General features: G+C 44.4%; 1 protein-coding gene across 1 annotated transcript in view; it reads left to right on the top strand.

Moving 5' to 3' along the window:
• Positions 1-21,704, top strand: part of malrd1 (MAM and LDL receptor class A domain containing 1) — a 29,684-nt gene that overhangs the window by 5,573 nt on the left and 2,407 nt on the right. The window contains exons 7-28 of the mRNA XM_086102011.1: positions 146-298; positions 806-911; positions 975-1,342; positions 1,665-2,113; positions 2,896-2,983; positions 3,058-3,237; positions 3,404-3,560; positions 4,684-4,840; positions 4,917-5,027; positions 6,533-6,746; positions 6,842-7,089; positions 8,332-8,623; positions 9,705-9,950; positions 10,230-10,387; positions 15,363-15,543; positions 16,729-16,857; positions 16,932-17,093; positions 17,883-18,040; positions 18,664-18,865; positions 19,347-19,625; positions 19,707-19,832; positions 21,310-21,376. Coding sequence (XP_085958137.1) covers positions 146-298; positions 806-911; positions 975-1,342; positions 1,665-2,113; positions 2,896-2,983; positions 3,058-3,237; positions 3,404-3,560; positions 4,684-4,840; positions 4,917-5,027; positions 6,533-6,746; positions 6,842-7,089; positions 8,332-8,623; positions 9,705-9,950; positions 10,230-10,387; positions 15,363-15,543; positions 16,729-16,857; positions 16,932-17,093; positions 17,883-18,040; positions 18,664-18,865; positions 19,347-19,625; positions 19,707-19,832; positions 21,310-21,376 — 4,231 coding nt within the window. The remainder of the gene's footprint in view (positions 1-145; positions 299-805; positions 912-974; positions 1,343-1,664; positions 2,114-2,895; positions 2,984-3,057; positions 3,238-3,403; positions 3,561-4,683; positions 4,841-4,916; positions 5,028-6,532; positions 6,747-6,841; positions 7,090-8,331; positions 8,624-9,704; positions 9,951-10,229; positions 10,388-15,362; positions 15,544-16,728; positions 16,858-16,931; positions 17,094-17,882; positions 18,041-18,663; positions 18,866-19,346; positions 19,626-19,706; positions 19,833-21,309; positions 21,377-21,704) is intronic.

Genomic DNA, 21,704 nt, shown 5'->3' with positions numbered 1-21,704 from the left:
TCAACAAACTTGGAATTAAAAACAAAAAACAAAGAAACATTCTGTATTATGACTGGTTTTTGATCAATATTTCTCAGATTGGTAAATTTTTATTATTATTATCGTTACCTTGCATCATGAAAATATCCTTTATGCCTTTGTCCAGCCTCCGAGTGCGACTTTGAGGGCGGCTCCTGCGGCTGGTACGAACTCACTCTTGGTGACGGTTTCGACTGGGTCAGGGGCTCGTCCTCGGACGTACCGCCAGAGTATTATGGTCGGCCACCCCCTCCGGACCACTCCAGTAACAGCACGGAGGGTACGAGCATATCCCTGAGAACTCAATAGTCCGCCATATGTTGTTTTTGTCCCCGTCTGCTCTGTTTTCTGATATGCATTTTGGTCCCATGAGCTTGTTGAGTGGCAGTCTTACTGACATGACACATTTCCTAAGGGTAGCATCTGCTTGCATATCATGAAATGTGGTTTGCACTGGTATACTATTCAGTTTTGTTCAGATTCCATGCGATACAGATGTGAAGTTCTTAGTAACAGTGGAACACATTGTGCCACTTATTGTACAGGAAATAAGATAAGATAAGAATACCTTTATTAGTCTCGCAATGGAGAAATTCCCAATTCACAGCAGCAAAGTTATGAAAGGAAGAAGTAGAACAACCAAATATAAGAGCTGCTGGAAAGGCAGCCACTCTCGCGGCGCCGTTTTGAAGTCAAATAGGTCAGGTCTCGGAACAGAGTCTTGAGGAACACCAGATTAATGATATTCAGGGGTCTCTTTGTAAGATGAATTGTTGCTCCGTTACAGGTCACTTTATGTTCATACTGAAGAACAGCAGCAGTCTTTATCCAAGGGCGGTTCTCAGAGGACCGTGGTTCCAGCAGTCGGCTTCCGGGTGCACTATGACCTTCTGGTGAGGCAAAGCTCTAGCTTCCTTGTCTTTTGCCAAATTTCATTCACGATCTCCTCCCTCCAGGCATTACAACTCAGGCATATCAGTCGGGGCCGCCGACATGTACCTACGCATCCAAGGAGTCCAAAACAACACCATCATATGGAGGACTTTGTACGACCAGGGAAACCGCTGGAATCGGGTCAGTGTACAACTGGGTCGAATCACCCGGCCCTTCCAGATCGCACTGGCTAAAATCAGCCTGGGTGTTTTTGATGGTATCTCCGCGCTGGACGACGTGTCTTTCCACAACTGCTCCCTGCCACCCGCCACCGCCGAGTGCCCGCCGCACACACACTTCCACTGTACGCGCACCAGGGCGTGCGTGGAGCGGCTGCTGCTCTGCGACCTGGTGGACGACTGTGGGGACGGTTCAGATGAAGAGGGCTGCCGTGAGTGAGATTTTTCATCCTAAAAAATTGCCTTTTCTTGGTACAGTCGATGATCATGAGAAGATCCACGATTAGCCTGAAAAGAATCAGCCATTTTGGTCTGAAGCAACCATTTTGGTGGCAGCCATTTTGGTGGCTGTCATTTTGGCCATTTCAAGACGGCCCACATAAATGAATTACCCCTCCAGATTTTATCCCACTCATCATCCATCCATCCATTCAGATTATAATCTTTATTAACCAAACACAATTCAGTTGGTAATAACGGATTCCAGCCGTTGCTATTATCTATTTACATTTTCGGTGTTGTAATTTGTCACAGTACCTGAGCTGCAGTGCAACTTTGAGCAAGGTCTGTGCAGCTGGAAACAGGAGCAAAACGGCGCCGGCGACATTTTCGACTGGACCCGCAACCGAGGCCCCACCCCATCGTTCAACACGGGGCCCTGGAAGGACCACACGCTCGGCACCAGCTACGGCCACTACCTCTACATCGAGTCGTCCGTCCCCCAGGAGTTCAAGGACACGGCGGTGCTGCTGAGCCCGGCCTTCGAGCCCACCCACCGACGCGGCGTGAAACCTTTCAATACCCGCCAGCCGTGCGTGTTCCGCTTCCACTACCACATGTTTGGCTCGCACGTGTTCTGCCTGGCCATCTACCTCAGGACCACGTCGACGGGCCGCGGCCAGTTGCTGTGGGTAGGATATGCCGACCAGGGGAATATCTGGCACAGGAAGACTCTTTACCTCACCAGCGCTCGACCTTTCCAGGTAATTTTCCTCCTGTGAAATTCAGCATTTGGCTCCTTGTTAGAGAACAGAGTGAGACAAAAAGTTTATGGACGGACCGATTATGTTCACCTGTAAAGGTTAGAAGTGTATTTGAGGTTCACCTGGAAGCAGAGTACCGCTAACTTTTTGCAAATCGTGTCAACACAGAAAGTGGTCCTCCGGAGTTCCAATACTAATCTCTATGTAACAACTTTAACATCGATCTCTGTGTGATGGATGATGCTGTAATTCATGAGCGAATATAACCTCACAGGCACTTAAAGATTTCTCCTTCATCAGGGTCAGTATTATTGATAACAGGAAGTCCTTTTTTAAAAAAAAAATTAATTTCTTTACTCCACAGCTAATCCATTCCACACTGATGTATTTGCATTTAGATGGGTGGACAAGATGGAATAGAAATAGCTGGTTGTGGATATTTTGCCTGCAGGATCTGTGCGATTGAGAGCATACTGTATGTCTTACCGTATTACATGAATCATTTCGGTCTAGCTCTTCCCAACCTATTCTTTCCCCTCCACCTAAAAGAAACAAAAACAATAATAATATTTAATAATGACGATCATCATCATCATCGTCATAATAATAATAACAATAATAATATAAAAGTCTTATTTTCAAACCAAGGCCAAATTGAAGTTTTCACAACCTCTTAAATATTAAGGATGGGCCCTAATTTAGTCATGCTTTGCTTCCGGGTGTTTTCTTCTACTACATTGTTGCCCACATCTAAAAAGTTGTGTTTTTGTCCCTGTGGCTAGATTGTAATTGAAGGTACAGTTGGAGATGATTTCAACGGGGACATCGCCATCGACGACCTCTCCTTCCTGGGCTGTGTGCCGCATGAAGGTACGCCTGCGTCTGTGAGGTCAGCGTATGTGTTCCGACTGAACATTAAAGATGTGTGCCACTTGACAACAAAGGTGAGCTCCCCAAGGCGAACAACACTGACCCGACGGGGACCACGCCGACGCCATCGGTTCAGCCCCATCGTTGTCCCCAAGGGGAGTTTGCATGCGGTTCGGTTGGGGAGTGCGTTACCCCCGAAAAAGTGTGCGACTTCAGGCGCGACTGCTCGGATGGCTCAGATGAAAGCGACTGTGGTAAAAATGGGGGGGGGGACCCCAGACACTTTTTAAAATCAAGTTCTTGTCTGTTCATTGACCTAACCCCTTAAACCTAATTAATTGACCTTCATAACTCTACTCCTAATCCCAACCCGAACCATAGCCAAACCCGAACTCTAATTTCCTTCCTTTTTTCATGCAGTGGCTGAGGAGTGTGATTTTGAAGGTGGTAAAACATGCGGTTGGGAGACTATTGTCCCGGCCCCAGTGTCTATGCATGCATTTCGCTGGTCCCCCGACCGAGGGGAGAGCATTCATGCCGGAGAGCAGTATCATCGTCCTGTCACCGACCACACCCTGTGAGCAACAGCAAATTTATATTTTTTAATCTACATTGCAGTAATTATTTTTCATGTTATGCATTTTCTTCACCATTTAAAACCTTTCCCAGGTGTCTTACAAAAAGTCTCTGACATTCCTCTGTGGAAATGAAAAAGAATGACACCTCAGTTAGCATCCACTTAAAACATCTATGTTGCAACAACTTGGTTCTGTGGGTGCTGTTTTGTTACATGCAAATGAGCTGCTCACCACACCCACCTTTACCATGCAGAGTATACTGTATGTACCTGTATATACAGCATAACATAAACATATACATACATATGTCAATGTATGTTATACTGTAAAGAGCGTGCGTGTGTGTGTGCGGGTGTGTGGGTGTAAAAAGTGTGACAATCGCAGAGGGTGTCTAGACATCAACATTTATTGTTTTCCAAAAAGCCGCACATAAGCAGATGTGAACCTTTTTTGGGGCTCTTGACAGGGACAATTGATGAAATAAATAACCAATCATTTTTTTCTCTTACCTAATCATTTTGGCATTAGTTCATTTTTTTTTTTTTTTTTGACCCGGGTGCATCGCAGGTTTTATTTTTATTTTATTTTTTCGGGAGGGGGGTGTTTCAGATATGGCTCAGACTGCAGAAGGGTGGGATAGTATGTTACGTTCTATGCATCTACAAGTCTGGATCACGTGGCCAGACTTGGAAAAAAAAAAAAACAACCCATAAAAAAACCCATCTCTTGTAATGTTCATGGAGCCGGGCAAAATGCAGCGACGGGCCACATTCGGCCCGCGGGCCGTAGTGTGGGGACAGCTGATTTACAGTGTTCCAATCACTTGCCATTCACGTTTTTGGAATGTGGGAGGAAACCGGAGTACCTGGAGAAAACCCACGCAGGCACAGGGAGAACATGCAAACTCCACACAGGAAGGCCGGAGCCGGAATCGAACCCGGTACCTCCGCACTGTGAGGTCGACGTGCGAACCAGTCAACCACTGCCCATTTTATCTGCATTTATATAGATGGATAGATGTCTCAAGACTTTATTTTATCTTTTGAAAATGACTCCAGCGATTATCTGTCTATTATCTGAAACTAAAGGCTAACTCACCACTTCGATTATTTCTGGTCCCAGGGGCAGCCCTCACGGTTGGTACATGTGCGCTGACAGTTCTAACGGCGGCTACGGCCACGTCACCGACATCCAGACGCCCCTTATTGCATCCACCGGGCCACATTGCATCCTGGTCTTCTGGTACCACATGGGCGGATTTACTGTGGGCTCACTACAAGTAAGTACAGAGAGCCCTGTCATAAGTCGTAGTTCCACCTGTCAGCATCTGCAGTTGTCCCTGATCTCTTTTGCAGCTTTTGCTGAGGCGTGGAAACATCACTCATGAGGTTTGGTCTCAGACTGGTAACCAAGGCAACAAGTGGAGACGTGGTGAAGTGTTCTTGGGCTTGTCAAATGACATTCAGGTTTGGAAATGCTTTTCTTCTAATATGGTGTTTGATTCATTCATTTCATTAATTGCTGAAAATCTTGCCCTCCAATACAACGGTGTTATTGCATCTATAAATGTCTGTCGGCGAGGACATGACCAATATACACAGTTCAAATTTGACGGCAATTGGATCTATAGATCTATAGAACGGGTCTATCTTTGAAGGACCCCTAGAAAGGGCCAAATAATGACCACATTGAACTCAAAATGGCAGACTTCCTTTGTGCTTTTTAAAGACCATGCTGCGGTTCTACTTACGATAAATGTGTATCCCTAATTTCTTCCCCTTCTTTGAGTTAATTCATACTGTATATCTGGCAGCAAATGGACACAACCCGTTGGAGTTGATGTTGATCGAGATCCCCTCCAAAATGGTCAAAATGAACCGAAAATGGCTACCGCTACTTGAAAGCAAAATGGCAGACTTCCCGTGTCTTTTCAGGAATGGGTTCTTGAGACTTTTTTGGGGTTCGTCTCATGATAGACACAGTTACCAAATTTCAAATGATTATGTGAAATTGGCCGTGGGAGCTGAATTTTCAAAACAATTCTGGGCTTTTTGTTGTTATTCGAGCTTTGTAATCAACAGCAAGTCGTACTTTGCTGCCACACACAATGATGAAAATGTATAATTATGGCTGTTTTAATGTCTCCACACCGTCGAGTATATCTGCTTCAAATGTGGTACAATCAATTTTATCCAAAAATGTGTTCTAAAATAGTCTTTTTAGTATGTGTTCTTGAGACTTACGATATTTGCGAGTCTACTTATAATAGACATGCCAACCAAAATGAAGGTTGCTAAGTAAAACTAGTTTTGAAGGACTGAATTATTTTCTCCAAAATGGTAATTCATTTGGCCCACGACGGGGAAATGAGTCTGATGAAGTATCTGAATACGTTTGTCCAAATAATATATTAGCCTTCTATAATGTTTGCGAATCAAATTACCTCTTTCCCACACGCCGACATGACTCATTAGCTGATGGACTTGTTTAATGCCAAATCGATCAAATCCAAGTCTGCCCCAAATGGGCTTAAGTCCTGATCGTGGCACTAATGAGTCCTTCGTTGGCGTCTGACAGCCGAGGTCAGTCCAGGATCAACTGACTTTGTGTGTGTGTCAGCCAAAGGTTTGATTTGTCTCTGGGAGCGACATCGCCGACAGTCATTAACCTTTGTGTCAGCCGTTGTGTCCACGCGTATGCTACCAGCCGCCAAGTTGATGAGTCGCCCGTTTTTTTTTTTTTTTCCTTTCTTACTTCTATAGACGCGCAGAGAGTGCTAGTGGCCTTTTCAAATGAGCCTCATAAAGACTGAACCTGACGTTCTTAAATTTTCGTGCCTGACGGGCGTCGTTGGTCATTTCACTTTGTCTGCTCATTTCTGTTCTGCAGAGTGGCAGTTATCATGACTACTCCAAGAGGTTAGGAAAGCCTGCCTATAAAATGAACGTCAGCCGCGTTGTTGCCCCGTCAGGTGGCGTTCCGGGCCAAGCGCGGGATCAGCTACATGGGCGACACGGTGATCGACGACGTCAGCTTCGTGGACTGTGCGCCTCCGCCGCCCACGCAAGGGCCATGCACCCCCGAGCAGTACGCCTGCGCCAACGGTCGCTGTATCCCCCGGGACAACCTGTGCGACTTCATCGACCACTGCGGGGACGACTCGGATGAGGAACCCTATATTTGCAGTGAGTGGAAATCTAAGGACGGGTTAGGGTCCTCCGCGCAGTAAGCGGGAGGGAAATGGGATTTTCTTTTACTGTCTCACCGTCTTGTTTTTCAGAGGTGTTTAGCGGCCGCTGCGATTTTGAGTTTGACCTGTGCTCCTGGCGCCAGGGCTCGGAGGATGATTTTGATTGGCAGATCAAAGCCGGCAGCACTCCCACTCTCGGCACGGGCCCGTCCACAGACCGTACCCTGAGGGATACCTCTGGGCACTACCTCTACCTGGAGAGCTCCTTCCCTCAAGTGGCCGGAAATGCCGCCCGCGTTTCGGGGCCATTGCTGAGCCACAGGAGCTCCCAGTGCAAGGTCAGGCAAAAATGGAATTATTTCAAATTGTTCCGTTTCTATTGCACAATGCACAATGACTTGCGGAATATTTTAACGTTTTCCTAGCGAGCGCTTACTGAAAAAGTCAAAGATTCAACGACTCTAATTGAAGGAGATAAATACATTTGTCATATTAATTCATTGTTCATTTGACTTTATTTCAGTGCAAGCCTAACCTAAAACACCCAAAATATTTATGGATAAGTCTGATTTTGTTTATGCAGATTCAATTATTGCATGTGTCTGTTTAAAAAAAAATACACGGGAAGAGGTCATTGAAAACATATTTACCTATTAAATCGTAATGTTGGGGAAAACAAATTGCAATAAAATTGTTTTGAAAATGGTTCCATTGAAAAGAAAATAACATGCATTATTTAAAAAAAAATGCACACACACACACACACACACATATATCCAACCCCCCCCCCCCCCCCCACACACACACACACGCTAGTCAGTATTAATTGCCTCTTGTGTCATCGCAGCTGTCAGCCTGTTGGCGGGAGAGATCGACCGCCCGGTTCATCTGTCATCTCCCGCCCTCGACCTGTCAGTCAATTCATCAATCACGCCAGCGGTTAAATTAGTGGGAGGGGGGCGGCAAACGAATCAGTCTGCCGTGGCTGATGGAAGCTGGTATAATCGCGCCCCTTCTGAGAGAAAATCTTCCCGTGAAAAAATGGGTCCATACGGCATAAGCAGGTTTTTTTTTTTAATGCTTTTGTCGAGAACATCACAAAAAAATCAGGACAAATCTAAAATGATCATTTGGACTACGCTTCAAACAAATTGTAACGAGCCCAAAAAAAGTGCATTATCCACACATAAGACAAATAAACGTCTCCTTCAAATGGATCCTCCTTTTTCTCTGTGCCCCCCCCCCCCCCAACAACAGACTTCCCCACCTGGAGTTGAGTAAAGAAATGCTCTCAAGCCAATATTTGCATAAATCTGGAATACAAACAAAGGTTTTTGGTTACATAATGACAAATTACTAAATGCCTCTCCACAAATCGACCGCCCCAAATAAATCACTCCCTCTCTGTGCAGTTGAATAAATACATGATGCCAAGTAAATACAGTAAGCGGCTTGGCCACTATTTGCAGGAATGCGCAATATCCGCACATATTTTTTTTTTCTTGGTTCATCACCTCAAAGAAAACAAGAAAAATGAACACCTCCCCACTAATTATGGATAATTATGACGTTTCCCTCAGATGCGCTTCTTCTTCCACATGTCCGGAGATGGCATCGGAGCGCTGGCCGTGTTCCAGAAGAGCCAAGAGGGTCTTGACCTCCTCCTCAACCTGACGGGCAACCAGGGCAACTACTGGCAGATGGGGGAGGTCCCGCTGAGCCACACCGAGGACTTTCGAGTCATTTTGGAAGGACGAGTGGGCCGAAATCCCAAGGGGGACATCTGCCTGGACGACATCACCTTTTCGCCAGGGTGCCTGCTCGCCTCCTCAGCCGTGATAGAGGACGACGCCACTCCCCCTCCTCCTGAAGGTACACTTTGCAAGGTCATTTCGAATGCTCCACTTATCTCTTTTGATGCGTTATATTCGCCCGCACAGGTCTTGTAATTGCTTTGCTGCCACCCTCCTCTAGGCACCTCCATTTGTCCAAGTAGCAAAAGGACACGTTTGGCAAAGTTCTTTTTTTTTTTTTTTCTTCAGCCAGTTTGACGATGTGTCCCTTGAGCAACACTTGGAATTGAGGAATACTTTTTGATTGCTCACATTTCCAACTATTTTATAAATAATTTTTAAAAATCATATTTTAGATCTCCGCGACCCTTGTGAGGATAAAGCGGTTCGGAAAATGAATGAATAGATATTTTAGATCTTATTTTTGTGCTCTGTATACATTTTTAACAGTTACCGCGTATTTGCCTCACTCCCGATTTCAGGGGTTTTTTTTTTTTTTTTTGGTGGGATATCTATCTCACACAAAGGTTTCAAATCCTCAAACCAATTTTAATATCACTCTGAGACAACCCGAGGACATACAAAATGCATTTTTCAAATAACAATTCAATTTATTAAGGCACAAAAAATGCACACAAAAAAAGTGAAATCAGGAGGGGGGGAAATATTTTTTCACGGCACTGTTTGCTCTATTTGTAATTTATTTTATTTGTGATATGGGATTAATTGAACATTTTTTAGATAATAAACATATTTAAAAACGTTATTAATTTTTGTATTGTAATTCATTTTTTGTATTTTTTTTGTACTAATATGAAAAGTGAAAATTGTATTCATATTGTTACTGTCCACTTATTTTTTTTTATTCCTCAATTCTTTGTTTATATTTTATTCATTTGATGCTTTATTTTTTTGATTTTTTTTTTCAAATGACTTGTACTAGTGGTGGGTATTATATTTTGAATGTTTTATATCGAGTGTTGAACTTTATTTTTGACTTCTTTTTTCTACTCCCCTCGCCAAGAGAGTCCTCGGTATAGTTTTAAAAATCAACTTTGGGAATCAGTCAGCAGAGCCTGAGGATGATGATGATGGAGGAAACACATGCTGTCAATTTGGGAACTCAATTGCTTTTGTCCATCGCTGCGTGTTCTTTCTAGGCCGGTGTCCTCCGGGGTCCCTGCCTTGCGCAAACGGCCGCTGCTACTCCCCCGGCCAGAGCTGCGACTTCCGCGACGACTGCGGCGACGGCTCGGACGAGGAGAGCTGCGGGACGTCCTGCTCCTTCGAAGACGGCCCGTGCGGCTGGAAGAACTCGCTGGCGGACAATTTTGACTGGTTGTTGGGAAGCGGCTCGGTCCAGAGCATACGGCCGCCGTACGACCACACGTTGAAGGATGAGAGCGGTTTGTTATCCGGCCAGCGCCTCCTTGCAAGGCTGTTTTGTTTTTTTTTTAGCTTCACATCGTAGCCCTTTTTTGTGTGCTATTATTTCCTTTTTACTTCTTCCTTATCTTTCCTCTTCTGTCCTACATCTCTTTCTATGCAACGCCTTTAGCTTCCGTCTTACTTCCTTCCGTCTGCGGTAATATGAGTTAGATGCCATTCAAACATTGTCTATTCTGGCAGGAGTATGTGACCCTCCTGAAAAACAGGCCTCAAAATGGATTCCTCTTCTTCCTCAGGTCACTTTCTGTATTTAGAAGCCACACCAGTGGGACTGAAAGGCGACAAGGCTCACATCAGTAGTTCGCTATGGAAGGAGTCCAGCTCCATCTGCAAGCTCTCCTTCTGGTACTACATTTCCCACAAGGCCTCAGGAACCATCCGCCTGCTCGTGAAAGTAAGCGCGTGTGAAAACCAAAACGTGACGATCCTCCATGTTGAATGTTATCAAAATTTACACAACATGGGAATCGGCTTATTGTACAGCTTCTTATTTGCTAATATTACCTTCTTGACTTTCTTCTTTGCTTTGACTGCTGCTCCCCCCCCCCCCCCCCCCGTCTTCCTTCAGCAAATTTCTGTAGACTACAATGATTCCTTCCTCGCTTAATCCCTCGCTCCCTTCATTGCCTTCCATCTTTTTGTTCCGCTTCCTGTGTGCTGATTTAACTTTCTTTGCATTATTTTTTTCCCTTTTTTTTGTCCTCACATTGTTTTGAGTCTCTGTGTACTTATGAAAGCTTCTTATTTCTTTTCTTTCTTTGCTCGTTCCTTTCTTCCATCTCCTTGTTCAACTTCTCGCCCGTACATATTTCCCTTGTCCATTCCTTTCAATCCAGTCTTTTTTGTTGTTGTTGTTTTTTTTTTTTGCTTTTCTCACTTCCTTCAGTTGTTTTGTTGGGTTTCTCGTGTCCTACCTACCTTTGTTGCTTCCTTTATTTCAGGGGTCTCAAATGCATACGTTTTCCTTCGAGGGCTGTTATGACTGTGAACGCATTTAAAGAAGTCAAGAATAATGGTTGATTCAACGATTGTTTAAGTTACTGTAATGAGGGATTTGGAAAATGAAAAGAAAATGCTTACAATATCTGTCTTATTTATTACATATGAGGAGTGGAAATTTTGGTTCCGATTTTAGCAATCATGGTAGACGTTGACATGTCTGATTTGCTTTCGTGGGCCACATAAAATGATGTGGCGGGCCAGATCTGGCCCCCGGGCCTTGAGTTTGGCACCTGTGCTTTATTTGCTCATTCCTTGCATTGCATCGTCCTTCCTTCATTGCTTCAGTGTTTTCGTTCCACTTACTGGGTGGTAAGTTTATTGTCATTCTTTTCTTTTTTAACCTTTCTTCTCTTCATTACATATTTTTGTTATACCTCCTGTGCGCTGATATCACCCTCTTGCTTTTCTTTCTTTTCCCCTTCATTCTTTCAATTTTTTCAACTTCTTGTGTGGTCATATCACTTTCTCCCCTTTATTTTCTCCTTCCTTCCTTCCATTCTTGTTACAGTGATCCCTCGCCACTTTTCCCTTCGAGTTTTGCAGCTTCGTTTTTTTGCGGGGTTTTTTTTTCCCCAACGTTAATCATATATGAATACATAAAATACAGCCATATTGGCACCCACATTGCGGGAAGACACAATCTCATCGTTGTTTCATGTTGATGCGGAGACAGAGGTTTCCCTGCATGCCGAGCAAAAAGATGACATGACTCGGAGGCTTTTTACATGCCCACTCAAACAAGGAGTCTGATTGGTTACCGGCGCGGCATCGACCAATGAGAGCACGAGTGGATTTTCCCCGTGAACTGATTGGTAGCGTGTCAACTGTCTCGCTGATTGTATTTCAGTATTGTGTTCGCGATCACTTTTTTCTGTTTAAGCGATCGCTTTTCCTGACGAGTAAAGCTGCACTCCAACCCCTTGCTCCCTCGCCCCCTGACTCAATGCGTCCCAGCTGTGTGAGAATGTGTTAGCCCGCTGGTCGGAGACGGCCCATCAATCGAGACGCATTGCTTTGACGGCGGCGGCAGCAGGAGGAGGGGTAGGGAGGTGTTTCGCAGCCTTGACACTAATGGCTCAGGCGAAGGCTGAAATGACGGCCGAAACTGTCAGCTTGGTAAAAGTTTCTTCACTCAAAAAAAACAAAAACAAAACTTGTCTGATCAAAAAGAAATCGGAAACCTATTTCAACTAATAAGAAGACAAGATGAACGTCATAGCGCTACCCACCACTGTGTTTTTCCTCCAATTTAAAAACCTCAGCTACACCGTCGGCAGCTCTAACAGAAAAGTCTCGAGTCATTCAAAAGCCTTCGAGTCAAGTGAGAGCCACCTTCTATGCCACCAACACAAGTCTTTTCGCCTCTCACAAGGGTCGCGGGAGGTGCTGGAACCTATCCCAGCCGTCTTCGGGGCAGTAAGCGCGGGACACCCTGAACCGGTTGTCAGCCGATCGCAGGGCGCACACAGACGAACAACCATCCGCACTCGCACTCACACTGAGGGACAATTTCATATGTAAAGTGTAAATAATATTTACCTACCGTATTGGCCCAAATATGAGACTGCCCTGATTATAAGACGACCCCCTCTTTTTCAAGACTCAAGTTTGAAAAAAGACTTTTTGAACACCAAATTAATTTTTATACAGAAAATAATTACAGTGCATCTGAAACAAACGATTATTTATATATTATTGAAACAATATATTTGAGAGAAAAGGCATGTTATTTTGCCTCATTCAGATCTAAAGTGCAATCACATTCGTAAATGAATGGCTTCTGGTTTTTGAATTGTAAATTACATCTTACATCTTACATCTCCTCAGCTGCCGATCTTCGACCCACTTTTCTCCAGATTGTCGCTACGTTTCTCCATTTTCTGTTATCTCTTTTATTATTTTCTTCTCTTTTCTTCCTTACCGCTCATTTTTTATTTTTCTTCTTCGTGCTACCGCTATTTTTATTTTTATTCTTCGTGACAGGGGTTCACTTTGGCCTGGGGAGTCAAGTTCAGCATTCGCTTCAATGATATCTGGCGCCATCTGGCGTCGTGAATGGGTATAATGTCTAGACCCCAAATATAAGACGACCCCCACTTTTTCAGTCTTAATTCAATGCAAAAAACACTGTCTTATAATCGGGCCGATACAGTATTTTAATTTGATACCCGTGATGTTTCTTTCTTACAGCAGCATCAATGATCAGACAGACAGCACGTAACTCGGCTGTTGTCACTTGCATGTCGTCTCAGAGCTTCACCAACAGCCGCGAAATTCCGGTTCACGTTTAACTGTATGCAAACATCACATACAAAAACGTGAAAATTGCTAAAGGAGGCAAATCCTGCTTCACGGTTTTTCACTTTTCGCGGGGGGTCCGGTACCAATTAACCGCTTACCTTTATTTACTCCTCCTCCTTCCGACAATATCTACAGTGTATTCCTACCTTCTTCATTTCATCCCTCGTACCCTTTATTGCCATTATCTTTTTGTTACACTTTTTTTTTAATTTTTTTTTTAGCTCCATTCCTTCCTTCCATCATTTTGTTATTAGGTGTGCATGGCTCAAATTTGGTCGCAATTTCTAGGTGGAGTTCTCCTTTTCAGGAAGCTCAAATAGTCATGCCAAACCGAAATAGCATTTTTTTTTATCCTTGTAAAGTCAGATTTACCCGTAACACTTGTATTACGTCTCATTAGCGTATTTTACATGCACCAACAGTAAAGGCTTGAGAGCCATTGGCACTTAATGGATATTTCCTTCGTACACGGCAGCTTGTAGTATTTTGCAAGAGCAATGTTCACATGGCTTCCATATCATTTTTCATGATGCGATTCTACATGTAAAGGAAATATGGTGACAACTGTAGAGCGGCTCGTGGTTGATTGTGACAATGGATGAGTAGGTGGAAAGCCGCTTCCTCTCAGACATACTTTTGTGGTGGGCGTACAGTATTCAAGCCAAGAGGAAGCTATCTATCTTTTTTTTTTATTCATGTAAAATTCTGTATGAAGGCCGTGTCCTTGTTAGAACGAGAGACTGCTTGTCCCATTTGTGTCTGAGGAAATGTAAAACGAAAGGCATCAAACTGCACTCCGTCGTCATCCTTTTGTAATGGTAATCCTAAATGACCCTTGACCTCATGGAGTCCACCAATCAGGACTCATTTAATTCCGAATTACTGGTAATGTCATCTTCCTTACTTCCACCTTTTTGTTTCACTTCTTTTGTCATCACATGACCTTCTTTGCTTCTTTCTTTTCTGTCTGTCTTTTCTTTCCTTCCTCCCTTCACCCAGGTTCTTTTTAGTTCCCCGATGGTACTATTACTTTCTTGACATCCTCCTTGCTGACTCATTCACTCCCCCCTACCTTTCTTTCTTCCTTTTGTGTTTTTCTTGGACTTCCTCCTTGAGAAACTTCTTTTCACCTAGTGTTTAGGTTTTTGTGAACTTACTTACCTCCTCCTTTCCTTTCCATTTTCTCCCTTCCTCTCTCTCTCACTTTGTCTCCGCTTTCCTTTTCTATCTTTCTGTCCATCTTCTTGTGTGCTACCTGCACTGTTTGCTATCTGCTTTAGTTCCTTCTTTCCTTTCTTTGGGCACATTTTGCTTTTCGGTTTTACTACCTCTGTCAGCCCTAGCCTTTGTTCGTTCCTTGACTTCCTTTTTGCTAATATTACCTTCTTTACTTCCTCATTTCTTAGCGAATCACTCTCTCCCTTTCTCCCTTACATGTTTTTTGTTGGACCTCCTGTGCACATTTTTTGCCTTTCAAGTTGAGCTATTTAGTCAAGTCTCTTCCTTCTTTCCCTCCCGTCTCTTGCCTTCATTCGCTGTATTTCACCATATTTTGTTTGGAACTAATTATTTGCATACTGCTTTATGGCCTTATTTGATCTCCTCTTTCTGTCAGTCATTCCTTCTTCCATTCAGTCTGTTTTTTTTTTTTTTTTTTGTTGCATCACTTCAACATAATTAAGCATCTTCATAATAACTCTCTCCTCTGAACTCCAACTTGACACCGGGAAGACACGAGACACATGACGCATGGCTGGGTGTGATGGCGTCTCCCCCAAAGCCCCACTCCGGGTCACATTGCTCGTTTGAACGCTGCATTAGTCACCATGTGGTGCCTGGCTGCTGCCATGGGAAAAGACTCGCGGAGGAATTACATACTTGGCATGCCTTTTAATATATTCCATATGCGGCATGAGAGAGGCAACGATAAACGAAGACACGGTCTGAAAAGCGGCGGGAAGCTTTGAATGGCCAAAATCTGTTCACGAGCACCTTCGCCGGATGAAGCCAGCTCACTACTTCTTGACCCCGTGCAGTGTGTTTTGGTGATGATCTTCTCTACCCAGACGGAGAAGGCCACGTGGGAGGCGTGGAACAAATCAGGCCATCAGGGGAATGGGTGGAAGCGGGCCGAGGTGCCGCTGAGAAGGCTGAGGAACTTCCGGGTGATATTCGAGGGTGTGCGTTGGCGCGACGTGAGTGGGGGTGCCGCCTTGGACGACCTGAAATTCAAAGACTGCGCCCCGAGTGAGTGACGACGGCGAGCGGCGTGAATGATGAAATGATGTTTGCGTTTATCTTCGCAGGCGATGCAACGCGGTGCAATTTCACAGCGTGATCAGTTTAATGGGACTCGACAGCGAAGGATAAGAGATGTTTTTGATGTTGATGTTTGATGCTGGGCGAGGCCGCTCGCTGCGTGACTCTGTCCAAATCTGAACATATTGCTAATTTCACTTTTTACATCTTCCTTTCCTTCCATCTTTTCGTTGTGCTTCCTGTGTGCTAATGTTTGCTTCTTTCTTTCCTCCTTCCTACCATTTCTCTTTGCCTCTGTCCTTCCCCACACCGGCGCACACTCCCTGCCCTTCCTACCTCGCTACTTTGTTTTTTTCCTTATGGAGTCCTTCCTTCCTCAATCCATCTCTTTCCCTACATTTTCTTCCACACTCCATATTACCCACCGCTTTCTCATTACTTTACCCATTACTTTCTTTACATACTTTATTTACTCGTCCCTTCCTCCCTTCATCTATTTATTCCATTTCCTAATGACGCTAATATCACTTTGTAAACGTTTTGATCTGCTGTATTTACTTTGCCTTCCTTCCTGCTTTCCTTCCCGTGCATTTTTACCTTCTTCCCTTCCTTCTCCCTCTTATTCAACTTCCCGTGTGCTACTATTACCCTTATTCCTTCGTTCGCGCCCTTATTTTCTCCTTCATTCTGCCGTCAGCGCCTCCCGCCTCAGCACACACATATGCTGCCTGTTACAATGCTGTCTTCCTCCCAGCCTTAAATGAGGTGCAGCAAGCGGAAAGATGCTCCAAGCTCTCCCTGACAGGCTTTTGTCAGCTTTTTTCGACCACGAACAGATGTGTGTGCATGTATGCGTGTTTGTGGGTGTGTTATATGTCCACTACACAAAATACATTCGCTGAGGGGTGCATGGGTGCTCAAACGAACCTTAGGGTCATATGTGCGTGGTGGATATATGGATACTCAGTCGTGGTCTCCGTCGTGTTGCATTTATTTTTTATTTTTTTGGTCTGAGAGTACTCAACAGTCCTAACAAACAACTGCAGTGGACATGAATTATTGTAAAATGAATACAATTTTAGTCAGCTAGTAGTTGCAATTTTATTTGCTCCAATTTTATTTTTTTTCTCTACGATTTTCTAAAACATTCACCATCATGCGCTTCCTTCCCAGGTCCTGCTGAACCAATGAGCTGTCCTGAAATCACAGATTTTGTGTGCGACAGCGGCCACTGTGTCGAGTCCCACCTGGTGTGTGACGGCAAGCCTGATTGCGATGACCAATCGGACGAGTCAGACTGTGGTGAGCGGGCGCGAAGCAAGTTTCACCTTTTAATTCACAAGTAAATCCATTTATTCCGTTACACGAACATTTAGACGCAGTGCTTGCCATGCCGGGAGCGTGTAATTTTGACGTGGATGACGGCCAATGGGAGGACAGGTGCCTGCTCGGCCAAGACGCCGACGACGACTTTGATTGGAGGATCAGTCACTGCAGTGAAACGACGGGAGCTGGACCGACATCTGACCACAGTCCAGGTTGGCGACTCCTCTCGAGGGGCTCTATTTTCAGCACTGAACCAACTGTGCTATAAATACTGAATCATATTTCCGTTTTCAGCTCCTGTACCGCCAATATGCAAACTAATTAAACACACACAATTCCCCCTGGAGACTGCCGTTGTGTGTGAACTCTGATTGGCCAGTTGAATTTGTTGATTGAATGTGTCATTGACCGATGAACACAGGGCAGCGGATCAATAACATTTTCGAAATGGAAGGTCACACTGAGGCAACACGTAAACAATGGCACTCGCTGAGAGACAAGGATCCATACAAAGTCCCCCTTTGTTTTTACCAGTCAGTCTACAAGTCTTAAATGTGGTATTCTAAAACGAACAACTTCAGTGTCCTTAAAATGTCAAAGAGGTCGTCCAACCTATCAATCTCCACCATGAACTAATTATTGCACCTAGCAAGCGAGGTAGCCAGCTACCTAGCTAGTGCGTCAGTAGCGACCTAGTTAATTTGTGTATTTTACCTTTTAGCCAGCTAGCAGTAGCTACCCACTTGGGACTTAGGTTTTAGCTAGCTAGCTTCTTACATGCCTCCTTAGAAGTTAATGAGTTTGTTAGGTAGCTGAATAAATCAAGTTATAATTTGATCGGTAGGTAGCTTCGTTGGTAGATCAGTTAGCAACCTATCTACTTACCAGCCTACCTTCAGTACCTACAAATTGTTCTGATTCTTCTCCAGCTCTGTCCTTCTGAATAACTTCCAACTAAATGGTAATTGTACACTGTGCCGCGCTGCATTTCTCTCCCAAAGGTGGTGGGGGGAACTTCCTCTACATCCACTCAGGCGCTCAGCGAGAGGGTGACGTTGCCAAGGTGACCACCATTAGTGCCTTTCCAGCCAGCGTGGGCCTGTGTCACCTGCGCTTCTGGTTCTACATGCACGGCTCAGACAGGATGGGAACGCTGAAGGTGGCTGTGCAAATTCATAATTAATGCTGTTTTGCTGTCATTTTGGAGCACAAGACTCTATTTTTAACAATCAACTTGTACCCGCAGGGAAGAATGAAAGGCAGTGGGCAGGAAATAATTGATCAAAGCATCCTCAATTTCATCTATTCACGTCTTTGGGACTGATTTTCAATACTAAACCCAAGAAATCTTGCTTTGACTGACAACCCAAGAGATGGACAGCGTTAGCCGGCCATAGCACTGTTTCTTTGTATAGTAATGGTATTGTAAAGTCCTTGTATGCGGTGTGGGCAAGGAGAGCCAAACAGTCAAACACCAACATTCAAAATAAGAACCTTTGCAACGAACTGTTGGAGCCCACAACACATGTTCACACATAGATGGAGCCGCCAATTTCGGCGAACCTGACTCCAGCCCCTGACGTTGCTCACTCAGCCACGCCCCTTATGGCACACATCCAACGTACGAGTTTGTAATTATCATGAGTGATTTAAACTTCATAAAAACAAATGTATTTATTGACAATCTCATACAACGTAGTGCTATTATGTACAACTACATATTTAAAACCATATGTGGTTGTAATTTTGACTCATAACATTGCATTCAATCTGGGTTTGGAGGTGTTCACGGTCGGACCAAGTGGCACCCCGCTGCTGATGTGGGCCTTGGCCGGAAACCAAGCCGAGGGGTGGACGTACGCCAGCGTCATCCTGTCCAACCCGGCACCTTTTCGAGTGAGCTTCCAAGCGGAGGTGGGCGGAGACATGTGGACAGACATAGCCCTGGACGATATCACGTACACGGCAGAGTGCGTGGGCGGAGGTGAAGGCTTTTCCAGTTGACTTGCTGTAGCGACCTAATGCACACATTGAATTATTTAATTACCCTGTCTACTACCACCTACATACAAGCCTATTTATGTCAATAATATTTCTCATTAACCTCTCATTAACAAATGGACTGTCCAAATTAGCTAGCTACCCACCGATCTACTTTTCTCATGAACTTCCTCTGTGAATCAAATTACCTAGCTAGCTAGCTTTCTACCTTGCTAGCTAGCTTTCTACCTTGCTTTCCATCGAACTATCGAGTTTCATTAACCGCAATAATCAACCTACCTTCCCACTTGCCTGTCTACTTGCCTGCCTACCTACCTATTTCATTCACTTCCTGAATTAAGCTCGCTAGGAAGGTAGCTAGCTACCTGCCCTCCTGTTTTTCAATCGACCTAGCTAGCTAGCTACCTACCTATCTTTTCATCTATCGACCTACCTAACCCAGCCTCCCACCCATCCATCCGCAGCACCGGTGACTCCACAGCCTCTCACCTGCAGCTCGGAGGACTTCCGGTGTGTCCACTCCTTTCAGTGTATCCCCAGGAGCTGGCAGTGCGACGGTGCGTTTGACTGCTTCGACCAGTCAGACGAAGAGGGTTGCCCCACGGCCATACCGGGCACCCTCCCCCCGCAAGGCGGCTGCCCCACTGGCCACTACCGGTGTTCTAACGACGTCTGCCTCCCGGCCATACTGCGCTGCGACGGTGTCCCCGACTGCACCCACGGCGAGGACGAGCACGGCTGCCGTATGTGTCGCTAATAGAAATGACCCATCTTTTATGACACAAACAGTCTGGGAATTGTGCTGGCCTTTTTTGTGTCTTCAGCCTTGCTGCAGTGTGAACTTGGAGAGCTACTGTGCGACACTTTGTCTGCTTGCGTTCTTCTTGAGAAGCGTTGCGATGGCTTTGCAGATTGTCTACCTTTCCTTGCTGATGAGTCCAGTTGTGACGGTAATGGCCCAAACAGTTTTTACGGATGGAGACATCAACCGAAAGGAGACATCCATTCATTTATTTTCTATTTTTACACAATAATCCCCGGCATATTCACTATTCACATTCAGTGGTATCTGAGCCCATTTTATGAGTTTAAAATTTAAGATTTGTCTTTAAGTATCTTATGCCATACTTTAGTTTTGTGCTTGGCGTCTGAGTGAAGATCCCTCACATTGCGGGTGCTTGTTAGTGAGTCTATGTCCTGTTTGCTTGTCAGTATCTAGCAGTTTTCTGCCAGATTTCAAGCTTTTCCTGTCTCCCGCACTCACCTTTGACATGGAAGCTTAAAATCTTTGTCTTAAAGTTTATCTCCGGAGAGCAATCATCCAATTTGACCTTCAAATAACTACATTTGAATCATTTTGATGACTACACTGCCATTCCTGTTGTTGCCAAGGCGATCCTTTTCAATTACTTCATATAAAATCGGTGGCTTAGCCATGACACCTCTTGGGTTGAAATAGCAGTAGCATTGTGTTCAGAGACTAAAATTCATACATTTTGTTGATAAATTTGAGTTCTATGCTCAGGAAGGTCTATTTGTTTTGTCCAAACAGTTTGCAAGAACATCCTGTAGCTGTGAACACTGAGGAGCTAGTTTACAAAACATTGTCAGTGTCGCCAACGAAGCCACTTTTATGACTTCTTTCGCCACTATTTGTTTGTTTGTTTTAAACTACATTGTATCTTAAATGGGAAAAAAAACCAAATCAGGACATTTATAAGTGTTTCTAATAGTAAACATGTTTTTGAGGCATGTTTTGAGACATTTTTCAAGGAAGCGCTCATATTCACATTATCTGTAAAGGAAAAAATATGTATTTCCATTATTTCGGTGGCAGTTAATGCAAGTTACTGCTTGGTAAAAAAAAAATTAAAAATCAATTTAAAGATTTATTTGGTATCAGGAGAAATAAAGCAAATACCAGAAGGAGACACAGAAGAAACTTGTTTAAAATGTCATGAGCATTTGCTTCTTCTCCTTGCCCAGCCCTAACAGACTTGATTTGGCTTGCCTTACTTATCTTTGTATCATTTAACACTCATATATTCTGTCTTTTTCGGTGTAATACATTTCAGATGTCTAGGGCGTTCCCTGGGGGGGTTTTATTCACAACAAAAAAAAAAAAAAAAATCCTCCTTACCGCTACCTTAAATGCGGTGCGAGAGACCTAGAGACCTGTTTTTCGTGGTGATGTTTGTAATATCCGAGAAATGAATCGCTGACTTTTTAATATACATGCTAATGCAGTGTCGTAGCCACGGCAACCGCAAATGCATACGTACTTGCGGTTCATTGTTACTGAAGAAGTGACAGGCGGAAAAAGCCATTTTAGAAAGACGGGCTCGGCGCATGTGAATTATTAATATTACCAGGTTGTCACGCTCACTTGTTTTTATTCTTTATTTATTTTGACTTTTAATGATGCAGATTGTCCTCCCATGTACTGCTCGGGTCGAGGCTCGTGCCGTGTGGAGGAGTACGGTCCTGTTTGCATGTAAGCGGCGCGCACGTACACACACACGCACACACTCAACAACTCACATTATCTTGCATGGTGAGACCCTGGACATAAAAATTCCATCTGTCTCACTCCGTGAAGCATGTTGGAACCTGTAAATTCCACTGGCTTTCTTCCTCTGCCAGGCTGAGCGGGTTCTCGCCTTTATTTATCCCGACTGTGCCTCAATGGAATTGTTGATGGATCCTGCCGGTCAATATTTAAACACGATGCGTGCTTCTGGCTTGGCTCACTCTAACTTTTCAGTTACAATCCAGAAAGACGGTGCTTCTATATGCCTTCATTATAGTACTCAAGGTCTACA

Source organism: Hippocampus guttulatus, chromosome 21, assembly GCF_054856545.1.
Source record: "Hippocampus guttulatus isolate MCC_2025c chromosome 21, RoL_Hgut_1.0, whole genome shotgun sequence".
In the NCBI taxonomy this organism is placed as follows: Eukaryota; Metazoa; Chordata; class Actinopteri; order Syngnathiformes; family Syngnathidae; genus Hippocampus; species Hippocampus guttulatus.
Note: the sequence above shows the minus strand (reverse complement) of the source record. Positions and strands in the feature narration are given on the sequence as shown.